Here is a 22869-nt window from a genome sequence, read left to right as displayed (position 1 = left end):
CTGGAGACCCACGTGGGGGGTGCTTGCACAGCCGCTGAGGGAGGTGTAAAGAAACTCTGGTCCTCTCAACAAGCACTCCTCAGGGAGTCACGGAAAGACCAGGGATGGGCTGTGGAGCCTGCAGATTCAAATCCAGGCTCCATCATGTCAAGCCACACGCTAGGGAAGTGACCTGGAAAACCACTTTGCCTTCTGTTTTTTCAGAGATAATCAGGCTGAGAAGAATAAATACGCATATGTGTATGTATGTGTATGCATATGTATATATACATGTAGTGTGAGTATATGATGTCAATGTGCATATATGTATGTGCCTGTAGATGTTTATATGTGCAGATGCAAATGTATTTTTATGTGTAATGGGTGTAATGCATGTGCATGTCTGTGTGTGTGTGGTTCTGTATATGTGCACGTATATGTATGTGTATATATATATATACAGTATATGTACATGCACGTGTATATGTCAATATATATGCAGCTAACCCTGGCACATAGTAGATGCTTGATAAATGAAAACACCCTCCCCTATTGCCAACCTTCTTTTCCATTTTTGCTGCAGTGAGCAACCTGATGCGAGGGTAGATAAAGCATTTCTAAAGCTCTCCTGTAACACCATCTACTAATCTCAGGCTTTCTAATTCCCACTGGTCAGCACTTCCATGATTACCAGCAACAGGAACAGAACCCTTTTTGAATCATTTGCAATGTGTTGACATTAATATGGCTGCATAACAAATTATCCCAAAACGCAGTGGCATAAAACAACCATTTCTTATGCTCACGGATTTCGTGGTTTGGGAATTGGGAAAAAGCACAGGGGGACAGTTCGTCTCTGCTCTGTGGCTTCTGAGGCCTCAGGTGCAAGTCTAGGTGGCTGGGGAATGGCCTTATCTGAAGACTTGCCCACTCACATGTCTGGTGGTGGATGCTGGCTCTTGGGTGAGACCTGAGCAGGTACTGTCCGCTGGAACGCCTATTTGTGGCTTGCTCACAGGGTCGCTGGTTCCAAGGGAAGTGTCCCGAGAGGAACAGGGTGGCTCTGGGAAGCTGTGCCATTGGTTGTGACTTCATCTGGGAAGTCACCCTGCATCACTGCCACCACATTCTTTTGGTGAGGTGGTGACAAAGCAACTCCCAGGCTGAAGCACAGACTCTACTTCTGGAGGGAGGAGACGTGACATCCCTTGATAAGAGGAGCACGTGGGATGGGCTGCATGCCAGTGCAGCTGTCTTTGGAAAAGGCAGTTTGTCATACTCTATGTCAAGTAGCTCTGGTGATATGTGGGTATAAGTATCTCCATTTTAGAGATGGACAAACTGAGGCTCAGAGGCAAAGTGATTTGCTTTGAACAAACTATTTAACCTCTCTGAACATCAGTTTTTCCCCTCTATAAAATGGGTGGAAAAATCTCTCACTGGGTTGTTGTGAGCCTGCTTCTTGTGAGTCTATTACCTGTGAGCTTGTTGGAAGGTTTAAGTCAGGCAAGGTATTTTATGATCTCTAAGTCCCTGTACTGAAACAAAGCATCAATATTCATTGTTTCAGCTTCAGTACTTAAGTATGGCAACATCCTTATTTCCCTGTCCCTCACCCCCAGCCATCTATCACGCCCAACCCCACAAAATCCAGGTTTTCAGTTTTCATCCACATACCCTCGAGAGCTGGCCTTGTCCAGTGTTTTGGCGATGGCTCACTTATGCATTCCAGAAGAACCCACAGCCTCCCTTCCCTTTTTTCCACAAAGACGGAAAGAATTATGGGAAGATGCTAACATTTGTTGATAAAGTCCAAACGTGGTAACCCTTAATAACTCGTTGAATTGATGACGAGTAAGTAGACCTTCAGTCAAGCTTAAAAATGGCAGCCCATTGCCCTGCGTAGCTCTCCCCTGGGGGAACAGGAGCAAGGACAAGCTTTTTTGGATTAGTCTGTGGGCCCCAGGAGAATGCTTCTGGCCCTTGAATGAACCGAGGACCATCCTTGGAAGATCACTGTGCCGAGGAAGGCAGAGCCCATCGACACTCCCTATTAATTCCAGATCTGTGTGTCCCTCATTGTCAAACAGCCCGCAAGGTCTAAGGCCAGCCTTTGGAGAGCCCCGTTTGCTCTGATGCCCATTAAACACACCATTTACTCTCCTATTAATATGATTCAATTAGGAAGGGGGAAGTAGGAGGAAACTAATCACTCGAGAGTGTGTCAAGGAGACAGGAACTCTGACTCTGATTTCACGGCTGCTGCCTCCCAGCAGCGGGAGCGGGAGCAAGGGAGATGGCACTGGCCATCAAAGAGGAGGTGCCGGCTATGCCAGCTTCCCCGGGGCCGGGGGCACTCAGATGACCTCCAGAGTTTCCGGAGGCTGGTGACCGCATCATGGAGCCTTGTGAGTCTTGGGTCAGCAGAGAGCCCAGGCTTTGCAATCTGGAAGGGCTGGCTTGGAACCCGGCTCTGACCCTTAGAGCAGAGTAACCCTGGGCCCGTTACCCCGGGCCTCCGACCACGATCTCAGTGTCCTCACTCAGCCATGTGTAAAGGGCGGGTTAGTGATGTGCTGACCTCTAGCATCACTCCTGACGCCTCGGAGAGGCTCAAGAAATGGCGTTTGTTTTGGTTGCTGCTTTTTAATTCTCACAACCACTTTATAGCGAGGGAACAGAGAAGCAAGTATATGTCCATAAATGCAGATGTCCTCTTGTCTTACTAACAGTAACACATCTCTGAAATCTCTGCCCATAAACCTAATCTATGCTTGGACAGTCTCCAGGGAGGGACCCTGCCAGAGCAGGCATGCTTGGACCTAGGCCCCTGGAAGCAGCTCCAGAGCTCCCACTGTTCCCTGCTCAGATTGTTCTCAAAAAGTGGGTTGTCTTTCCCTGCTTCAAATCCCCACCCTCTCTAACCCTCATCACTATATTCTCAGGGTAACTTTTAAAAATGCCAATAGCACTGATGAGGTAACTGGGGATCAGAGAGGTTCTATGACTTGCCCAGGGTCACACAGCACGCAAGCAGAAAAAAACAGGGGGCGTCTGGCTGCTCCATCATGGATATACCAACACCCCCATCCCATTCCCTGGGTCTGAGAAGCCCAACCCTTTGCACTTCAACTCCTCCTCCTTCCCCCACATCAACCAAAGGAAAATCACTTCCCATTCCTGGCTTCTCTGCCAACGCAGAGACGGAGAGAAAAAGGAATGTTCCCAAATATACCGGGGCAGTCTTCTCAGCTTCTCACTTTTGCTGTCTGTTGTTTGAAATTTGTTTCCCAGCAGACTCTGGGAAATGCAGGTGCGGGGCCTGGAGTAGCAGCTGGCGTCCGTGCCTCCACCAGTACCTGCTCTGGAGTCTGTGTCCCGGGCTGTGTGCTCAGACTTGACCATGTTTGGGCATGGAGGCTCGGCCCAGATGAGGGCCGAGGGAGCCTCCCTGGAGACGGCCTGGGAGGCCAGGCTTCCTGCTGGGTCTGGCAGCCTCTTTTGGGGTGGGGGCTGGGGGCCCGGCAGGGAAAAAACCATCCGCCTGCGGAAGGCTCGCAGTGGAACCGGGAGAGTGTAAGTATCAGTACGGTGTCCGAGAGCACTTGGGACTGGGGGCCGGAGGATGGGATTTGTGGGGAGAGCAGCTGCAAATGGGGGGTGGGGGGTACGGGAGGTGGAAGCTCCCTTCCTCTTGGGCAGCCCATCAGGATTCCGGATTACAAGTGTGTGTGCGTGGGGGGGGGGGGTTGTCAGTGTCCCTGGGAACCAGAACTGTCTGGGCCGGTGGTCTGGTGGAAGGGGGGTGGGGACTGCCCAGTGGCCGGGTCGCTCTGGTAGCTCAGTGCTCTGGCCCCAAGGTTCCAGCAGCCTGGAGGTCCAGGCCAGACCTGGCACTTGTCATTAAGTGTGGGGCTGAGACCCGAACCAAAAATGGGCTCGGCAAGAGGGCTCTTGATTTATGCTCCAAACTTTTCAGGTTTCCTTTAGTAATAAAAAAAAACTAGTGTTCATCCGGGGCTCATGTTGGGCCAGGCACTGTGCTATATTCAGTATGTCATTGTTATCCTCGCTTTTTACAGTCACGTGGTTGCTAAGTGGCCAAGCTAGGATTTGATCCCATGTCTGGTGACTTCAGAGTCCCTCGCCCCACTCCATGCCAAAACTTAAACACTGTACTCTATTCTCTATCTTTCTAGGGGAAAGAATGTCAACCCAGGACCCTGCCTTCTTTTGCCCTGGTCCGTCTCTCCTAAATCCATCCCAGATCTCAAGGGACTGTTCCAAATGTTAAGATATATTTTTAAAAACCCAGAGCCACTTAGCAACTCTCAAAAATGGGAAGTTCTTCTAGGGTCTAACTGAAACCCCTCCTGTTACAGCTGAAACCCATTTCTACCTGTCCAAGCCTCAGGGACTACCGACAGTTGCCATCTTCCTCTTGGCTGAAGGTTCTCACTATGGACATTCAATCTCACCTTCCTGCCGAAGGTGTCTACCTAAATAAAACCCAGCATGGCCTTAGGATTTAACACGACTCTATGAAGCCACTCCCTCAGTGCACCCACTACCCTACCAGCGCAGTACAGAGAAGGGGGATTTGAAGCAGCCACGGGTTCCAGCCCTCCCCGTGACAGGGAAACCTCTCCTCTCCTTTCTTTCTGAGTTCCCAGACCGGGTAAATCCGGGGTTCCTGCCTTTAGCAGCCTCAGGAGGTCCCCAAGGCCAGAGGACGCAGGAAGCCAGTTGGAGGAGGCAGGGCCCCTGGGCAGTGGGGGCTGGCTAGCTGGGAAGTGGGGGCCCCGCCCAGGGGAGCTCGGCCCCCAGTGCTCCCCGGGGTCCCCAGGGAAGAACTGGTTTTGTCGTGGGCTGATTAAACCGGCAGCAGGGAAACCAAGGTGTGAGTGTCCCACTCCCACAGAGAGTAGCACAGGAGGAGAACAGGGAGGAATTGAGCAGAACAGCTTTCCTTGTCAGGAGAGAATATGTTCCCGTGCTGCTTTGTAACGTCTCTGTTAAAATTTTAGGGGAAGCCGGTGTCCCAAATGGGAGGGGGTGTCATGACTGGACGTTGGGACAGCAAAGAGGAGACAGAACACCTTGGGGAGGTGAGCAGGGTCCCTCCTGGGGACGGCGCAGAGAGGGCGACACTGCCCATTGGGGCAGAGGCTGGGGGATCCTGACGGGAAACTCGAAAGTCCATTAGTCAGGAGAGAAGCTTAAGGAGAAGATAAGGGGCTTTGCTGAGAATCTCTTTGGATTAAAGTCTGAATCCTGGATACTCACTTATTTATAAAAGTTACTTATTTACTACTTTAGGGATCTGGCAGGGAAAAGAAAGTCTTCTTTGATATCTGGCTAAAATATCCCCTGAAAGAGAAAGGTACAGGAAAGCGTCCCTTTGGCCCTTTTATCTTGGATTAGAAATGGCTCCAATGAACTTAAACAAACAAACAACAACAATAACAAAACAACAGCAAAGCAATTTATGGAAAGGCTGTGGGGGCGGCAAGCAGAACCAAGGAGAAGCCTGGAGCTGGCAGCTTCGTGGCTTTAAGAAGCACAAACGAACGGGCTGTTTCTTGATGACACTTGGTCAAGATTCCTGGGAGAGAGAATCCAGTGCGCCTAGCAGGGGAGGGCAGGATTCCTTGCTTGCAATGGGGTGAAGTAGATCCCGGGACAAAAATGAAGGGCTGTTGGCAGAAGAAGGAGCAAGGAAGGAAAGCCGTCAGCTACTTCCTCCCATTCTGCTTTGGCCTGGGTGGTCTCAAGCCCTGACATAAGCAAATAGCGAAGACCCCAACAGAATGCCTCCTTCCCTCGCTTGAAGGCGGGAGTCTTCCCTCACAGGGAACTTGACTCCGATGCCTGGGGCTGCCTCCTGGGTAGCCCACCTCCCCGTTCTGCATGCCCACCCCGCCAGTCCCGCCAGGGGACTCTGTCCACAGAACCAGGAACCCTCCACGTTTCTCTGTAAGTGTCCTAGTAGAAAATGCACAGGTATTCCCCCGCTCTGCTGCTTACTCACTGTATTAGCTTCCTGTGGCTGCTATAACAAAGGATCCCCGACTTGGTGGCTCAAAACAACAGAGGTCTACTTTCTCGCAGTTCTGGAGGCCAGATGTCCGAAATCCCCACCACCGGGCTGAACTCCAGGTGTCAGCAGGCGCTCGCTCCCTCGGGACGCCCTAGGGAGAATCCGTTGTTCCTTGCCTTCTCCAGCTCCTGGAACCCCACCTTGTGCCTGCATCCCTCCATCTCTGCCTCTGTGGACACATCTTCTCCTCCTCTCTCTGTGTGTAACCTTCCTCTACCTCTCTCACGAGGATGTTTGTGATTGCATTTAGGGCCGGCTCGGATAATCTCCCCATCTCAGCTGCCTTAGTTTAATCACACCTGCAAAACCTTTGCCAGCCCAGGCTCAGGGACCGGGGTGTGTTCATCTCGGCGTGGGGGTCGGGTCATTATTCAGCCTACTCCTTTCGCTGTTTCGCCTTGGGCAGGTCCCTTTACCTCTCTGAGCCACGACTTCCCCATCTATAGAATAGGGATGGTTAACCCGTGCCTCTCAACGCTGTCGTGAAAGCAAAGCTCCGTGTCCAAATGGAGCGACGGTGTTGATGCTGAGCTCCCGCCCCTCTCACCTGTCTTCCTTTCTCACCTGTCACGGGGGCTGATCTCATTTCTGTTTGCCTCCACGGCCCTAGAAATGACCACTGGCCGCGGTGGACATGGGGAAAAAGCTGGTGATGGCCCAGAAGCGGGGAGAGACCCGAGCGCTCTGCCTGGGCGCGGCCATGGTGGTGTGCGCCGCCATCACCTACTACGTCCTGGGCACGACCGTGGTGCCCCTCTACCAGAAAAGGTACGGCCCCTCCCGCTGGCCGGCGCCCGGGCGCTTCTCCAAGGGCTGGGGTCTGCGAGGAGCCCGGCCTTCTCCCCAGCCTTCCCCTCGGGCCAGCCAGGAAAGCCTGGGCAATCCTTGTGCCCAGGGCAGGAGCGCGGGGCCTGGGCCCTGATGGTCTGGGATCCTGGGACCTGGGGGCAGCAGAGGCAGGGCACTCACCTCACAAGAGACAGCAAAGAACTCCAGCGGGCCTTTGACCCCAGGAGGAACCACGGAATTTTATTGCTCGTCTGAACAGTTCTCTCCCTTCTTTGAAGCGTCCTGGTCAAGTAGGCTTCCAGCCTCTTGCTGAAAATCTCAAGTGACAGGGAGCTCACTACCTTGCTTGACACACCAGTTCACATTTGAGCTTTTCTGATAAATATAATAGGAAGAGCTTACACGGAGCCCAAATCTACTTCCCTGGAACCTCTGCTCGGGTATCTCAGAGAATGTTCGGTGCCCTTCCTGATGCATCAATCCTTTGAGCGTTTAAAGAAAAGTTGCAAAGCTCTTGTCCTGTACTCTCTTCTCTGGAACAAACATGCTCGGTGCTCTCAGCCTCTCCTTAAGACAAGTGTCAGACCTCTGGGCACGTGCCAGCTGCTGACAGCCGCTGGTCTGGCAACGGGCCTCTGCCTGACAGATGGGACATAAGTCACGACCGACTCGCTGTGTGTGGGTGAGCCGGTTAGCCCCTCCTGGGTCTATCGCTACTCACTTTTCACAACACTGGAGCAACGCCAGGCTAGAATCTTACCCAAGTGAGGCCCTGCCCAGAGCCGGGTGCCTCCAACACATCAGATCCACTCTCACCTCCACCCAAATGAAGCCCCTCCCACATATACCCATTTAGTGGGAAAAGCACAGATTCTGGAGGCACCCTCGAATTGGCTTCAGGTCCAGCTTGACCCTGGAAAAGTCACTTGACCTCTCTGAGTTTCTCTTTCCCCTCCGTAAGATGAACATGATGTGGATAAGTAGGTCTTGGTCCTATCTCCTAGTCAGAACCACAAGGGGCAACTTTTAAAATAATACCAGGGTTCCAGGCCTCACCCACCTAGAAATTCTCACTCCCTTGGTCTCGGTGTGGCTCGGGCATGGGAATATTTTGAAAACTCCCCGGGGTTTTGGGTGAGCAGCAGGGTTATGAAGCACTCAAGGAGACGCTGACGAAGGCTCCCCCCAGCTCTGATATGCCGACTCTGTGGCTCCCGCCCCGTGCCCAGGGCCCTGGGGCTCAAGTCCTCTTAGTGCTAGATAATGGGGGCACGAGGAGGGTCCCAGCTCGGGGTCTCCTGGCTGCCCCCCGGGGGACCAGGGGCTCACACAGCGGTGTCCTGTGTGTCACCTTGGTTCTGAGGCGTGCGTGTGTTTGTGTGTGTGTCTGTGTGTGCCTGTGGTCTCCCCAGCGTGTGGACCCAGGAATCCACGTGCCGCCTGATTGAGAGCAGCATCCGGCACCAGGAAGAGCTGAAGGGCAGGAGGGTACCGCAGTTCCCGTGCCTGTGGGTCAACGTGTCGGCTGTGGGCAGGTGGGCCGTGCTGTACCACACGGAGGACACCCGGGACCAGAACCAGCAGGTACCGCCCGGGGCGGGGCACAGGTCCGCAGCCCTCCCAGGCGGGGGAGCCCGTCCCTAAGCGGCGCCCCATCCCCTGCCCGACCGGGGCCCTCAGCTGGTGGAGGTGGCGAACGGCCTCACTCAGGTTAAAGTCAGGCACTCCCGGCCCGATCCCCGCCCTGCCTGTTCCCCGGGCAGGCCGCTTGGCCCCTGCAAGCCTGTTTCCACCTCTGCGAAATGGGGCTATTAGGTTGCACCTTGAGGTGCTGTTATGAAGTCAGAGATGCCGCAGATATTATGCCAGGCTTGCTGTCCGGTGGGTAGCAGGGGCTCAAAAGAAAGCAGTTGCTAGTGTTTATTTCCATTCTGCAAACGGAATTTAATGAGAGGCCAGGCGGCGGAGCCACAGAGGCACAGGGTGGAAGTCCACGACGCCCAGGGAACCGGGGCACCAGCACTGGAGCAACTTCTGAGGGCAAAGACTTGGGGGATTTTCCTGTCCCTGCCCCCCAACATCCACTCTCCTCCCTACCCCCAAATCCACCATCAGAGCCCTTCCTAAAGCAAATACACATTGGCTCATATTCATTCATTCATCCGTCCACCCGATACACAGACATTGAGCACTGCCTGTGTTAGGGGCTGTCGGAACCTCCAAAGATGGATTAGACGTGGACTCCAGGGGAGAGAGCTCATCCACGGAATAACACCAGCAGGGAGGGACCAGCGCCACAGCAAGCGACAGGGAAGGAAATGGGGGCTTCCAGGGAGGGGGTGATGTTTTCCAGCCCACGGTGAGGTGAGATGGAGGAGACCAGAAAGGTATTTAAAAATCAGGCAGGTCCTGGACACAGAGAAAAGTGAAAGGGGGCTCACCTACTGTTGAGGGCAGACATGTGGCGGAGGAAAGTGCTGGGGAGAGACAGGGCTCCAAAAGTTGTCTCCAGAACGTGACACAAGGTGGGGTGTAGCAGGCGAAGGCTGCAAGGGTGGCAGGGCCTGTTCCCAGGAGCCTCTGACCACCAAACCATGGGATTCATATGTGGTCCTGTAAAGTGGGCTGAGCATTAGAATCACCCAGGGGACTTATAAGATACAAACAGGGTCCCATGCCAGGCCCACTGGAGCAGAATCTCTGGCGATGAAGTTAAGCACAGACCATGTGTTGGAAGCCCCCCTGGGTGATTCTAAGGTGGAGCATTGCTTCTGTCAGTAAATGGGAGTCTTTAAAGAGTTGGGGTCCTAGGTGTATGGTCAGAGTGGTGGCTGGGGAGGACGAGATGGCAGCAATGTTTGGGTTCAGTTACCGGGTGGAGAAGCTGGGCCCACAGCAGGTACCGGGACAGAGATGAGGTAGGCCTGTGGCCGGATGGGGACGAAGTGGGTGGGTGTTGAGAGTCAGCATTTGGTAGCTGATGGGATGGGAAGGGGCAGCGGGGCTGGGAGGACAGTGGGGCTGGGCAGTGCTAGGCGGAGGTGGGAGCTGTTCTGTCATCCCTAGCATGAGGCACACCCTGTCCGGATGAAGACACAACTTCAGAACTCACCAGAATTAGCTCTGATTCACGACCCCTGCCACTTGTTTGGCATTCGGTGGCCTCTGGTTCAACCCAGGAACAAGTAACTTTCCAAGGCAAAGAGAGATGATGCTGTGATGGGGTTTGGGGAGTGGGCCAGTGGGCAGGCTGCCTCCTTGACCAGCTCGGGAAGAGTGAGGACCAGACCTTCCCCCGAGTGAGATGTCAGCAGCAAGTGAGCCAAGCCTTTGGCTGGCCTTGGAAGCCAGTGCTGGCTGCCATCAGTTGTCCACTTGTCCTCCCACAGTACCCAGGTGTCTCCAGGACCAGTGGGGGAGAGGCAGGGTCATTTCAGGTCATTCAGATGACCAGTGTTAGTGGGACCCAGGCTGGGGACAGGGAATACAAACCAGGTCCAGGCCACTGGGGTTGGCTCTGCAGAGCAAATTCTTAACCCGTGCCTTGCCAAACAGGCTCAGCATAAAGGACCCAGAGTAACTAAAGGACACGTGCCCCCACTGCAGAGCTTGTCCAGGCACCCTACTTAAATGGGAAGAAGGAGCGGTTGTTGCAACCTCATAGATAAGTCAACACTAATATTATTAGGCGTACTAATAGCATCTTCCATGTATCGAGCATTTACCCTGCTCTGGGTTCTGAGCTTTGAGCTCATTGCTTTACATGCATGGTCTCATTTAATCTCTACAACAGAGCAAACCTCCTCGCATTCCCCTTTCACTAGGCTGAGGCTGAGGCACATGCCAGGGTCACACAAGTTGGAACTGGTGGTTAAAGCCAGGCCAGTCTGGCTCCTCTGACACACCTCTACTCAATCTCCTCCATCACCCAAGGTCACAGAGGCACTGGAGAGAATGAGCCCAGGACTCTGGGCATGTCCCTGCATTGCCCAACAACTCTCAGTGTAAGAAGCCTCAGGAGCCAGCTTCTCCCAGCCTCAGCTGCTCCCAAGTTGGACGGTGACCCACACCTGGATGCAGCTCCCCACTTCCCAGGAGGTCAAGAACCGTGCTGCAGCCATCCTCTCTTCTGCTGGGCTGCATGATGCCAGGCCATTCAGGATTGGGGGCGGGGGTGGGGGTCTCACTCAAATCTGGGGAGTGACACAGTCCTGAGGAGAAGCTGGCTCGACCCTTGATATTTGGGTCTTGCTATTATGTATTTTGATATGGGGCATGATTTCATTAGGGCAGTTGACCCCGAACTTCAGTGCCTGAAGGAAACCCCAGATTCCTGGACCATACCCTCGATGATTCAGATTCAGTGGGAACCTGCACTTGTCCCCAGCCCTCCAGGTGTTCGGCTGCAGGTGGGCTGGGGTACTTGCAGAACATCTCCCTAGAGACTCACATAACTAACATTCAGCATCTTGGCCCAGAATCCAGATAACACTGGGGTCTCCACTTCGTGTTTTCTTTGCTGAGCTTCCCAGCTGTGCCCCATCTGAACAGGCAGAAGGCTCCTCATAATGATGGCCAGGGGCAGAATCAAAAGCGTGTCATGCTGGGTCTGTGCAAAGCTCTTTGGGTCAGGTTCTCTCTTTCCTGTTCCTCCCAGGGTCAAATGCTGGCTAACCAACTTATTTTGTTTGGCATGCAAAGGGTGAGACCTCAAACGGCTTTCCATTTGAGTTTTTGCCAATATTTTTAAATTGTGAGAGTTCGCATTAAAATCTGGTTTCCAGGCTTCTCGTGGAATGTTGGAGGTCTGACTCGGATAGCGCCTCTTGATCGCTCCCTGTGGTTTTGTGTATCTGCACCCAGGGGGGCTTCAGTTTGGATGAGCCAAGCGCTCTCCACTTCATCCAGCCCCGATCATCCCATTCCCTCGCCTGCTTCATCCGTTCACGTTACCTGCAGGGGCCCTGCATGCAACTGAGGGTATGATCTCAGGGCTCTGAACTGAAATGCGGAACCCACTAGGCCTGGGTCTTAGTTTGCTGGGGCAAGCTTAGTTTGCTTTGGGGTAACAAAGTACTATAGGCTAGGTGGCTTAAAACAGCACCTTATTTCAAAGTTGTGGAGTTTAGAAGTCTGAATCCAAGGCCCTGGCAGAGTCACGCTGCCTCTGAAGTCTGGGGGGATCTGGAGGTGGCTTGCTGGTAATTTATGGCATAGTCCAGTCTCTGCCTCCATCACGTGACTGTCTTCTGTCTGTCTCTTACTGTGTCCAAATTCCCTGCCCTTATAAGGACTCTGATCACATTGGATTAGGACCCACCCTAATCCAGTGTGGCCTCATTTCCACTAATAACACCTTCAAAGATTCTATTTCCACATAGGATCACAGTCATGAGACTAGGGGTTAGGACATCAGCATATCATTTGGGGGACACATTTCAATCCATATCAGCCTGTTTCCCACATTTGGTCTCCATACCCAGTTATGTTTGATGCCCTTTTAAAATAATACCTTCTGAAAGAGAGAGATACTGCTATTAGCCCACTTAAGTGAAAAAAGATATCAAAGCTCAGAAAGGGTAAGATGCTACAGGCAACAGGAGCAGAGCCAGGGCTCCAGGGCCATGGCCTACAGCTGTGCAGTTTATACCCCGAACACCTCCAGGGGGCACTGACCATGCAAACCACACTGAGCAGCCCTCCATCTGCCAGGCTTCCAATAGGAGTGTGTCTCAGGTTTGAAAAGGGCAAACCTGGAGGAAGCCATCCCCTCGACCTTGACTACTCCAAGATGTTTTCCTAGAGCTGAGATGCTCGAAGTGTGGCCCCTGGGCCAGCAGTTTCAGCATTCCCTGGGTACTTGTGAGCGATGCACATTCTCAGGCCTTGCCTGAGCCACATCTACCAACCCAGGGCCCCTGACTCCAAAGCCATACTCCACAGCAGCCCTCACTTCTGGACCCTAAGAGATAGGGATTTCCAAGCCACAGGTGCTCTTCTTGCTTCTTCTCCTCCACAGTGCTCTTACATCCCAGGCAGCCTGGACAACTACCGGTTGGCCCGGGCCGATGTGGAGAAGGTCAGAGCCAAACTCCATGAGCTCCAGGTCTTCTACTGCTTCTCGGCCATGCAGGAGAATGAGACCAGCGTCCTGTACCAGCGCCTCTATGGGCCCCAGACCCTCCTCTTCTCCCTCTTCTGGCCTACCTTCCTGCTTACCGGGGGCCTCCTCATCATCGCCATGGTGAAGATCAACCAGTCCCTCTCCATCCTGGCGGCCCAGAATTAGCCTCATCCACACCATGCCACCACTTGGTGGCTGGGTGAGACCCCAGGGGTGCTCCTTACCTGTATGCCCATGCTAACTCCCCCTGCCTTCACACTTCCCCCACTCCAGCCCATTCATTCCACTGAATAGTTGACTTTGAGAAAAATCAAAGTTAACTTTGTTAAGTCATTTCCTGCTCAAGAATGCACAATGGCTCCCTAGTGCCCAGGAGGAGACCAGGCAAGCCAGTTACAGCTCTCTGTTACCTATCCCCACTCAACTGACTATTTCCTCCTGCACCACCACCTACCCCACGAATTACGATGATTTTTACTTTTGTGTCTATATTCCCGCTGTGGGCTCAAAAGCCTGCCCAGCCCATCCAGGAAGCCAGTCTTGGCACACCTCAGTTCCTTCTTCGGATTCCGTAATAAAAACAACAGCAGCTGCCATTTACAGTGTGCATTTAGGATTTTACTTTCCCCCCAATACTAAATGCTATACACGCTTAGTGCAATATTAATAAATAGATGTAAATAACAAAAAACTGTAAGGAAATACACCAAAACGCATTAAAATATTGACAGTGATAACATTTAAGTGGTGGGATGATGGTGCATTCTAATTTGCTTCCTTATTCCCCTGTTTATTTTGGGGACTTTTCTAAATTTTCAACAGGATGAAGGCAGTGGTTATTGTTTTAAATCAGAAAACACATCAGTATGTTGTTTTGTGAAACGTTTGAAAGCATGTGTCCCCCTCACAAATCGGGATGGGGGGCTCAGGCTCCAGTCAGAGGCAGGCTGTTGACAGCACACACTCGTTAGGACCCTCTAGGAGAAACGGTCATTCCACGACGACGAGGATTTGTTACTTGCATTGCTGGTAACTTCTTGGGCTCTGGTCCTCCTGGGAAGTCTGTCTCAGATTTGAAAAGGGCAAAACTGGAGGAAGCCATCGCCTCCATGTCCACTACTCGAAGACGTTTTCCTGGAACCGTGGTTCTCAAAGTGTGGCCCCTGGACCGACCGCGTCAGCACCCCGTGGGTGCTTGTGGGCAATGCACCCTCCCAGGCCCTGCCCCCGACCTACTGAATCAGAAGCTCTGGGTAGGGCCCAGGAATCTGTGTTTTAACCAGCCCTGAAGGGGATTCTGTGTGTGCTCCAGAGTGAGAAGCGCTGCTCCGGTCGCTGGAGGCATTCAGAGTGGATACCTGACTAGTTGGCAGGGAGCTGCCAGGCAAGCCCTGAAGTGGAGTCTCTGAAGTTCCTTCCAGGGCTGTGATTCTAAGACCTAGCCCCTGGGTTTGAATCCTGTCTCTACTGCCAGATTCTCTGATTCTCAGTTCTCCAAAAGAGAGACTCCTCCCCTAGGGTACTTGGGAGGGTGAAATGGAGCTTTGGTACATACTAGGGGCCAAAATGGAAACTACTGGTAATAATAATTAATGAATGCTCATTTTTCGGAAAACTTCCAGAGAGAGTTATCATAACAATAATGTCACTCTATGGTGCTGATTTATTTCATGCCAGGTACTGTGCTAAGCAATTTCCTTACACAAAGTCAACGAGGCACTACCGCACCCATCTTGCAGATGAGGAAAAGTGATGCAGGGTAGTGTGAAGTCTGTGGACTTCGGAACACGTGGCCCGGGTTCAGATACACGACACTGCCGTCCACCAGCTGCTTGAATCTGGGCCAATGACTAACCACGGTGCCTCAATTCTTCATCTGGGAAAGGAGAACTAGTAACAGGATCTCCGTCATAGGGCTGTTGGGATGAAATAAGCGATTATGGAACGTTCCTAGAACAGTGACAGACACATGGTCAGTACTATGTAAGCTACGATGAGAAAGTGAGGCTCCAAGAGGCACTTGGACAAGGCCATCCATAGAGTAAGTGGAAGAACTGGGACTCCAGCCCGGATGGGTAGGGTTCCGGAGCCTGGCCTCTTAGGCACAGCATCTGAGCAGACTCAGGTGGAAAAAGGCTGAGGGACACAACCACCCAAAGGCCTCGGGGGTGAGAGGGAGCCATGCCGCCTGGAGCCCAGGTCAGCGCCCTTCCAAACTGGGTGCCCTGTGCACCGTCATACCCTCCAGGCTGTGATCTAACAGGTAGCAGCACCCATTCCCCAGACTTTCTCCCTCCTGGGGTAAAGGGAGTCTCGAATTTCCCTTGCGTGCTTTTAGGAAGTCCCATTTGAGATATTGTAGTGTGGTTTTTCGCAAGAAGTTACCACTGGGAGAAATTAGGTAAACGGTTCTTGGGATGTCTCTGTATTATGTTATACAACTGTAGATGAGTCGACAACTATCTCAAATCTTTACATTTGATTTTTTTAAAAAAACAAATAGAAAGTCCCAACCAGGAATCTCACTTACCAGAGCTACTTTGCAGAGTACCTGCATTTGGGGCTAAAATGCAAGAAACTTGCAAATATCTGAACTGCCCCTGCAGGGAGGAAGGCTGTGCCCCCGTAGAAAACCTTGTAGCTGGGCTCGGCTGGCTCCCACTGCCTGTGCATTATCAGCGAGGCCCTTCATTTGCTTGAGACAAATGCCCTCCTCTGTCGACAGAAACCGGCCTACTTCTATGCATTCCTACACCCGCCTGCCTGCTCACGGAACGCCACGCACACGATGCGTGCGAAATGATGGGCCTTTAAGCCTGATGGAGTTAGACAGTGAGGAGAAATATTTTTTGGAAAAATAGCTGCCCAGGAGCAGAGAGCCCTCCTCGGTTCCTAATAAATCGCTCTGGCAAGGAGTATCTGCGCTCCCACTCTCTTTGCTCTCTCTCTCTCGGGCCCACGGCTCGCACCTGGAGAAGTGCACCTGGCGCCCTCCCCCGTGAGCCCTGTCTGAGAACTCAGCCCGCCCGGTGGAGATCATCGCAGGGAGAAGGGACCCTCAGACTCCAGACTTGGGGTGGAAAGGGCCCTTCTAGAGCACCCTAATAGTACCCAGCCCTCAGCCAGAGCTTCGGCTCAGTCTGCCCGATTTGCAGCGAGGAGGACAAAGCAAGGAAGGTCTCTTCTGTTTTTGAGGATCACAGAGGGCAAGGATTTCAGTTCACTTTTGTGAAGGAGCTGCCGGGAAGGGGTCAAGCAACACCTTCCGTCAAGGAATTTCTCATTTTCTGGCCCCTCTCCCTCCTTCTTCACCCACCATCACTGAGGGCTTCCCAGCCAAGAACTTGCATCATGCAAACAGAAAGAGCTGCAATACAGAAGGGTCATAAGATCTTGGTTTTTGTGACTTATGGAAATGATGCCAATCCCTCCAAATGAACAATTTATCAAAAGTTTCTCCTAATTTCAAAACTCACTGGATGAGGGGGATTGTGAACTGTTTTTTTTTTCCTACTACTAAATGGTAGTGCAGGCTGGTACATGAAAATATCCACTGTTCTTTGAATCTGTCTTGCATGTAGAGGACTTTGAATGACATGAACTATTTGGGAAGGTTTTGATTCAGCAAAGTGCTACTGTCCATGCTTTATTGGCCCTGCTTTTTCATATTTAGGGAATGGAGAAAGCCCCAAGAAAGATCAGAAAGATGGAGAAATTCACAACAGTCGAGTATTGCAGTTCTCAAAGTGAAGGCTGACAAAGTCAAAACTATAACCATACTAAGACTTACATTCATAACCATACTAAGACATTATTTGCCTTTTTCACATGCATTCTTTCATGAGTATAAAATTGGTGGAATTTTCCAAAGGTTTTATGAGGTGCGGCATCACAGCAGGCTGAATTCAGAAGCAGCTGTGAAGCCAGACGTTAAAGAGATTGGCCCAAATGTAATACAAGGTCATTTTTCTCAATAATAAGTTGTTTTGGAAAATAAAGCTATTTTTCACAAAATAATGTTATTTTTGTTGCCGTGTAATGGATTTATTATTTTTAAATGAATTAATAGCTTAAAAATTAAAATTCTAGGTTTTAATTTCTAAAATGGTAAATTATAATCCATATAAACAACAGTTCTTTGGAGTCTTCAGTGGTTTTTTTTTTTGGTTTGTCTGCTTTGCTTTTTGTTTTTGTTTTGTTTATTTGTTTTAGTTAGGCCAGTAAAAAGAATTTGTTGGGAAATGGGAGAAAGAAAAGAGCTTGCTGAGAAATGGGAGAGAAGGACGGAAATACCCACCAAGATTTGATGCGGGGCCAGGTAAAGCGCGCGCTATGCCTTGTGTGGTCACCATTGAAACTGTTCGTTATTCCTGCCCCTTGCTAAGGGCAGGGGCCCAGCTGCTACTGGTCACCCCACCAATGGTGGGCACCGACGGTCCTCAGTGTATTTTAAATATGCAAAGAGTTCCTGAGGCCACAAAGTCTGAGAAATGCTGATCTAGTGTCCGCAGAGACAGGGTCTCCGTGTCCCTCCCACACAGTGCCCTGCGGCTACAGGACGGCCTCCTATAATTCCCCTCAGAGTTCTGCTGGGGGCCAAGGGGAGCGCTTTCCTTCATCGCCGCCTCTGGTTCTTTTAGGTAATTTCTTCTTAATCTGCACATGCTCTCCTGACTTTTTCTCTGAATCAACTGAAATGAGGAACTCAGCTTCTCCCTAGGTTTTGGCAACTCTCCGCCCCACGTGGTCATCAGCCAACTTCCTTAAAGGATTCGGGAGGTGGACAGCCCCACTTCCAAACCCAAGTGTGTGATTCAGTCCATGGCCGCCTCCATCTCCTTTGGCTTGCAGAGTCAAGGGTGGCTTCGAGGGACTTTAACCTCCTCTATCATCATCTCCATCAACCCACGACAAGCGCCCTTGCCCCCACACACCTAAGAAAGCCAGTCTTCAATCACCCTCTCTAACCAGGTGGTTGCACTGAGTCCTGCTGGGTAGCCACTGCTGTTCGACTCCCGGCTAATTTTTCATATTCAATTCTCCGAGCACTGGTAGAACTTGAAGAGATCAAATAGTACTTTCTCACTTTCTAATCTGGGGCTTGAGCCTCCTCTGTCACAATCCTCCTTGGAGACAATCTGCATCCACATCCCTTTTTAGGAATAACTCACCGTGCTGTGAGGGAGCCACTTCCTTTTGCAATATGCTTAGCTAATCGTTCCCCTGCATCTAAAAGGGTAGTGACAGCTAAGGTGTGGTGAGCACCAGTATGCCAGGAGCTGGGCTGAAGACACACAGAGCTCCTTTGACCCTAACCATCCATTTTGGAGCTAATATTAGAACCCCCACTTCATAGACAAGGCAACTGAGGCACAGGGAAGGTATTTAACTTGGCCCAGGGCAAATAGTAGTAACTAGCAGAGCGGGGATTCCAACTTGGGCAGTACAACTTCAGACTCTAACTCCTGGGCGGTCTCTGCTCCATATCAAAACTGAGAAGTGCTGAGCGGCACAAGGTTAAGAACAAGCAGCCTGTTGGGGTCCTGGAGATCCCTTCCTTCAGAGGTCAGGCTCTCAAATAATTCCCTTAGCCCACCCCTCTGGATGGGCCTTGAGGCCCACGCATGCTCATTTGAAAAAGCCCTGCAGGGGTTGCCATACGTGCCCTGTCCAGGCTGGGGTGGGGGGCGGTGGTCAGAGAGTCCAAGGCCCCGCCCGACTCCACGGCCCCCCAGCCCCCAGCCCAGCTGCAGCCAGACCTGCTGCAGCCCCAGGGCCCCCTGAGCATCTCTACTTAAGCGCAGAGTGGGAGAAAGCCTGGGCCCTCCCCCTCAGCCGCCCCCAACCTTGTCCCTGATTTTCTTAGTGCTCCCAAACCACTGGTTTAATAATCCACTCTAAAATTTTTCCAGGATTTGACAGCATGCTCATTTTTCTATCCTGGAGCTTGAGTCTTTTTTCTCTCATTAATAAAAACTGGGCCATTTGTCATCTTCTTGGAATCCAACTCGTGTCTCTGTGATTCTGCTCGTCACGGTCTCTCGATCCTCTCTGCTGGCTCTTTTCATTGCCTGGAACTGAAATTTCCTGAGCCACAAGCCGGAACCGTATTGATTTGAAGCCGCCAGCGCCCTCCGTAGAGGTCCTGACCCCACGCGAGCCTCTTAGCCATGGCTGGACCGTCACAGCCAGCCCCCAGGTTTTGCTCCTCATGGGGAGGACGGGGGCAGACCGAGAGAAAAATGGGCACTGCTCGTCCCTGCATCGGATCACCTGTCCCAAGCAGGCCCAGCCATCATTTGCTTCCACTCTCTTTACGAACTTGTTTTAACGGCCTTTTTCTCATTCTTACATTTTTGGGGGTAAGTTTCAGCTCAACATGACATTGTTCTTATGGTTTTGTATTTGTCCTTACAGAAGGAGCTGCAGGGAAGGAAAGCAGGGGGAAAAGAGAATGAGAGTTCAAATCTGGCCTGTCCGTGACCTTGGGCAGTTTATTTTACTTCCCTGAGTCCCAGTTTCCTCAATTGGAAAACGAGTGTAACAACATCCTTTAGATTACAGGGCACTCACAATGAAATAATGAATGCGAAGCACTTAGCATAGTGCCTGCTGCATAAAAGATGCATAAAAGAGCATAAATGTTTGTTCTCTCCTTGAGCAAGCATGTCTCTTTCCACCAATTATACAGATACTTTTCTGTTTGACTCAGAGAATTCCCTGTGGCTATCTTTTCCTCCCCAGCAGCTTCCCACTTCTTAGCTTCATTGAGGATTGCCTTGCTTCCTTCTCCCTCTCAATCCATTTCCAGCTGAACCCTGCCTTAAAATTTCCTGCCACAGACAGACTACCTGTATTTGCTTTGAACTTTCTTGAATCTACTTCATACATTGAGGTCCCGAGCAAAATCAGTTACCTATCCACAGGAGCCATGCCCCTGCCTTGTTGAGCCTTGCAAGCATCAAAGTCCCAGTTTTCTTGAGAGTCCACCTTATGGGAGAATCATCACCTGCCATAACAATAAGTCTGGCCAGAATAATACTCTCAGAATCAAGTTTAATTGGAGATTAGATTGCATTTTCGTGCCTACTGCAGGATTCCTGGATCCACAGCTAATTTACCAAGACAATGCCTCATCTTGCAGAAGCTGTGGGAACAGAAATGGCTGCATCAACAAAATTACTAACCTGTACCTGATGGGAAGGACTTTCTTTAAAGGACAACTTGAGCCCTTCAAGTTCCTCATTTTGGGTTTTGTGCATTTATTGGTTGCCTCTTCTGTGCCAGGCGCTGGACCAGGACCTGGAGATAGGGACACTTGCAGGACCAGAGACCGGACTCAGGGACCTCCCAGGCTAGGGGCTAGAGGCTAGGGGCTCGCCTCTGTCTTCCTGCCAGGAAGATCCCCAAGTCACAGCATTTTGCTTCATTTGGATCCCTGGCTGAATAGCTTAGGGAGGTCGAGAGTACAATGAAGAACTTCACGGCTAGAATCGCGTTCCTATGTTGAGCATTGATTCTAATATTCACAGTGGGTGGACGCTTGCTGGTGTGTCAGACCCGTTGCCCAGCCCTTCACACACATTCATTCCATCCTCCAGGCAACCAGAGGAAGTAAATATGATTTTCATCATCTCCATTTTACTCAGAGTCAGTAACTTGCCCAAGGTCTCTACTGACTAATTAATATTCATCAGAAGTAGGATTTGAACCAAGGTCATTTCATAGTAGAGCCTGTTCCTGTAAACACTACACTACACTGCTCCTTTATTTCCCCCAACTCCTTATTTTGAAAATATCTGACTACAAAAGTAGTACTAGAGGCATCCAGAAACTTCACCTTGATCCACCAATTATTACTATTTTGTCCCGATTGCTTTATCTGTGTGCGCGTGCATTACTGACCCGTTTGAGAGGTAGGGGCATGTAAAATACAAGGCTGCTTTGTAAACCATGCAGGGACCAGGATCGCTGGAGGAGAGCGCTGATGAAGGAGGAGAGACCAACAGGAAGGCAAGCTGGGCTTGTGGGAGGCAGGCTGCCTGGGCCAGGCAAAGCAGTTTGAGATTGACTCTAAAACTGAGCGGACAGATCGTGATGGACTGTCAGTGAAAGCACAACGTTTATTGATCATATTGAGAAGAACTGTAAAATCAAACTTGTGTATTCAGCAACTGATGTCTTTATGGTTTCTGATTAAATATACATGCTCATTGGAGACAATTCAGACAATGCAGATAAGCATCAAGAAGAACTTTGAGAATATAACCCTGGCTAAAACCCCATGTTATTATTTCAGTTTACTTCGTATTTTACTTTTTCTGTACCTACAGATTGGAACCACATAGTACATGGAGCTTTGTATCCTGCTTTTCCATCTAATGTTATATAGCAAGAACACTTCTGCTTGTTATAAAATTGTCTTTGAAAAAAAAATTTTTTCAAGCCATTTAATAGTATTCCATCAGAGAGCTCAAGATTTATTTAAACCATTGTTTGGGGACTGAAGTCCAAGATTGTGTCCTCTTTTTTGTTATTAAAACCGTGTAAACACCTCTGAATGAAGTCTGTGGCTCTGTTTGCTTAGAACAGATTCCTAGAAGTAAAGCCCCTGGGACGGGACGGATGGGTCACCTCTCTGGCGTGGAGGACACAGGAGGGGGCGAAATGGAAGGAAAGCAGTCTGCAGGCTGCTGCCGCAGAGCAGGTGTGAGGAGGTAAGGATTTGGCCTTCAGGGATTCACTGAAAATAGAAAGGAAGTGACAGGAGAAACGCGGGGAAGAAATAATCAATAGGATTTAGTGGGCAAGATAAGCTAAGGGTTCAAGACTGGGGGCGGAGAGAAATAGCGATGCAGGAGGGAGACTTGCTGTGGTCTCACACGGCTTGAGTAGAAGCCACAGGAAGACATTCAAGGTAAAGGGTCCAGCACGCCAGCCTCCCGCCCCTTCCCTTCCTACCCCTGCCCCCTTCCCATCCTCTCCCTTCCCTTCCTTCTTCTACCCCTTCCCCCTCCCCCTTTCCTTCCTCCCTCTTCTTTTCCCTCCCCTTCCCCTCTCCATTCTTCCTCCCCTCTTCCCCTTCCTTCTTCACTTTCTCCCCCTTCACTTCCTTCCTCCCTCTCTCCCTCCCTTCTTCCTATTTCCTTCCCTCCATCGGCTGATCCCCTGCCCCGTGCCAGGCCGTGTCTGGGGTGCTGACCATTCTCAATGAAGGAGACGTGGCCCCTGTCCCTAGGCGAGTTCAGCCAGGGAGTCCCTGCAGGCCTGGAGCGTAAGAGAAAGGCCAAAGCAAGGGCGAGAGACTGGGATCCCTGCCTGGAGGTGCAGCCACGCGGCAGAGACGAAGCTGAAGCGAGGCGGGGCCTTGCCTGGCCGTGGCTGACTGTGTGGACACAAGCCACCCCTAGGAGGGGCCTGGGCCACCCTCCATCCCTTACCCCCAGCCACCAGCCAGTGGGGCTCGGCCTCTCTGGTACCTAGTTCAAGAGCCTTTCTTACCCTGGCCCTGGGTGCCCCCTGTGCACTGAGGAGGCAGTGGTGGGTGCTGGCGGGGGGGGGGGGGGCCTCATTTGCTGTGTCCAGGCGTCTCCACTGCCCTTCACGAGACCGGCTGGCTTCAGGCTCTGGGCAGCCCACGTGGCCTTGCGGCAGTGCACGCGGGCTTCAAAGTCCAGGATCCAACCCACAGGCGCCGGTTAACGTCGGGGGATCCCACGCCTGCTTTATTTCTACATCATGGTGGCCATTTGAAACAGGAGTCTAGCGGCTAGTACCCTAGCGCTAGTACCCTAGCGCTAGTACTCGTTAGTTTTGGGGCATTAAGCTACCAAGGGTTGTGCAATGGCCTGCTCGCCAGCCTGGGGTGTGTTCCCAT

The 22869-nt window shown here is 51.4% G+C and overlaps 2 protein-coding genes across 4 annotated transcripts in view; one reads left to right on the top strand and one right to left on the bottom strand.

The window, feature by feature from the left end:
• The window catches only part of KCNIP1 (potassium voltage-gated channel interacting protein 1), a 401890-nt gene that overhangs the window by 365594 nt on the left and 13427 nt on the right, over positions 1-22869 (bottom strand). The gene's annotated exons all lie outside the window — the stretch shown is intronic.
• On the top strand, positions 3239-13588 carry KCNMB1 (potassium calcium-activated channel subfamily M regulatory beta subunit 1). 3 transcript variants are annotated; one of them, XM_071211012.1, is made up of 5 exons: positions 3444-3555; positions 5007-5087; positions 6690-6847; positions 8281-8452; positions 12888-13588. In XM_071211012.1, exons 3-5 carry the CDS (start codon positions 6714-6716, stop codon positions 13155-13157), a joined length of 576 nt encoding a protein of 191 aa, XP_071067113.1. In that variant the 5' UTR covers positions 3444-3555; positions 5007-5087; positions 6690-6713; the 3' UTR covers positions 13158-13588. The 3 variants fall into 3 exon arrangements, with proteins under 3 accessions (XP_058138089.1, XP_058138101.1, XP_071067113.1); XM_058282118.2 differs by lacking the exon at positions 5007-5087 and having other exon boundaries at positions 3442-3555; XM_058282106.2 differs by lacking the exons at positions 5007-5087; positions 6690-6847 and having other exon boundaries at positions 3239-3555.

This window comes from Dasypus novemcinctus, chromosome 2, assembly GCF_030445035.2.
Source record: "Dasypus novemcinctus isolate mDasNov1 chromosome 2, mDasNov1.1.hap2, whole genome shotgun sequence".
Classification (NCBI taxonomy): domain Eukaryota; kingdom Metazoa; phylum Chordata; class Mammalia; order Cingulata; family Dasypodidae; genus Dasypus; species Dasypus novemcinctus.
Note: the sequence above shows the minus strand (reverse complement) of the source record. Positions and strands in the feature narration are given on the sequence as shown.

Bases quoted from the DNA above. Each gene is read 5' to 3' on its own strand.
- KCNMB1 (XM_058282106.2), top strand. From the start codon at position 3,383: ATGTTTGGGCATGGAGGCTCGGCCCAGATGAGGGCCGAGGGAGCCTCC. The intron at 3,556-8,280 runs GTAAGTATCAGT...TGGTCTCCCCAG, and splicing joins CGCAGTGGAACCGGGAGAGT to CGTGTGGACCCAGGAATCCA. The intron at 8,453-12,887 runs GTACCGCCCGGG...TCTCCTCCACAG, and splicing joins CCCGGGACCAGAACCAGCAG to TGCTCTTACATCCCAGGCAG.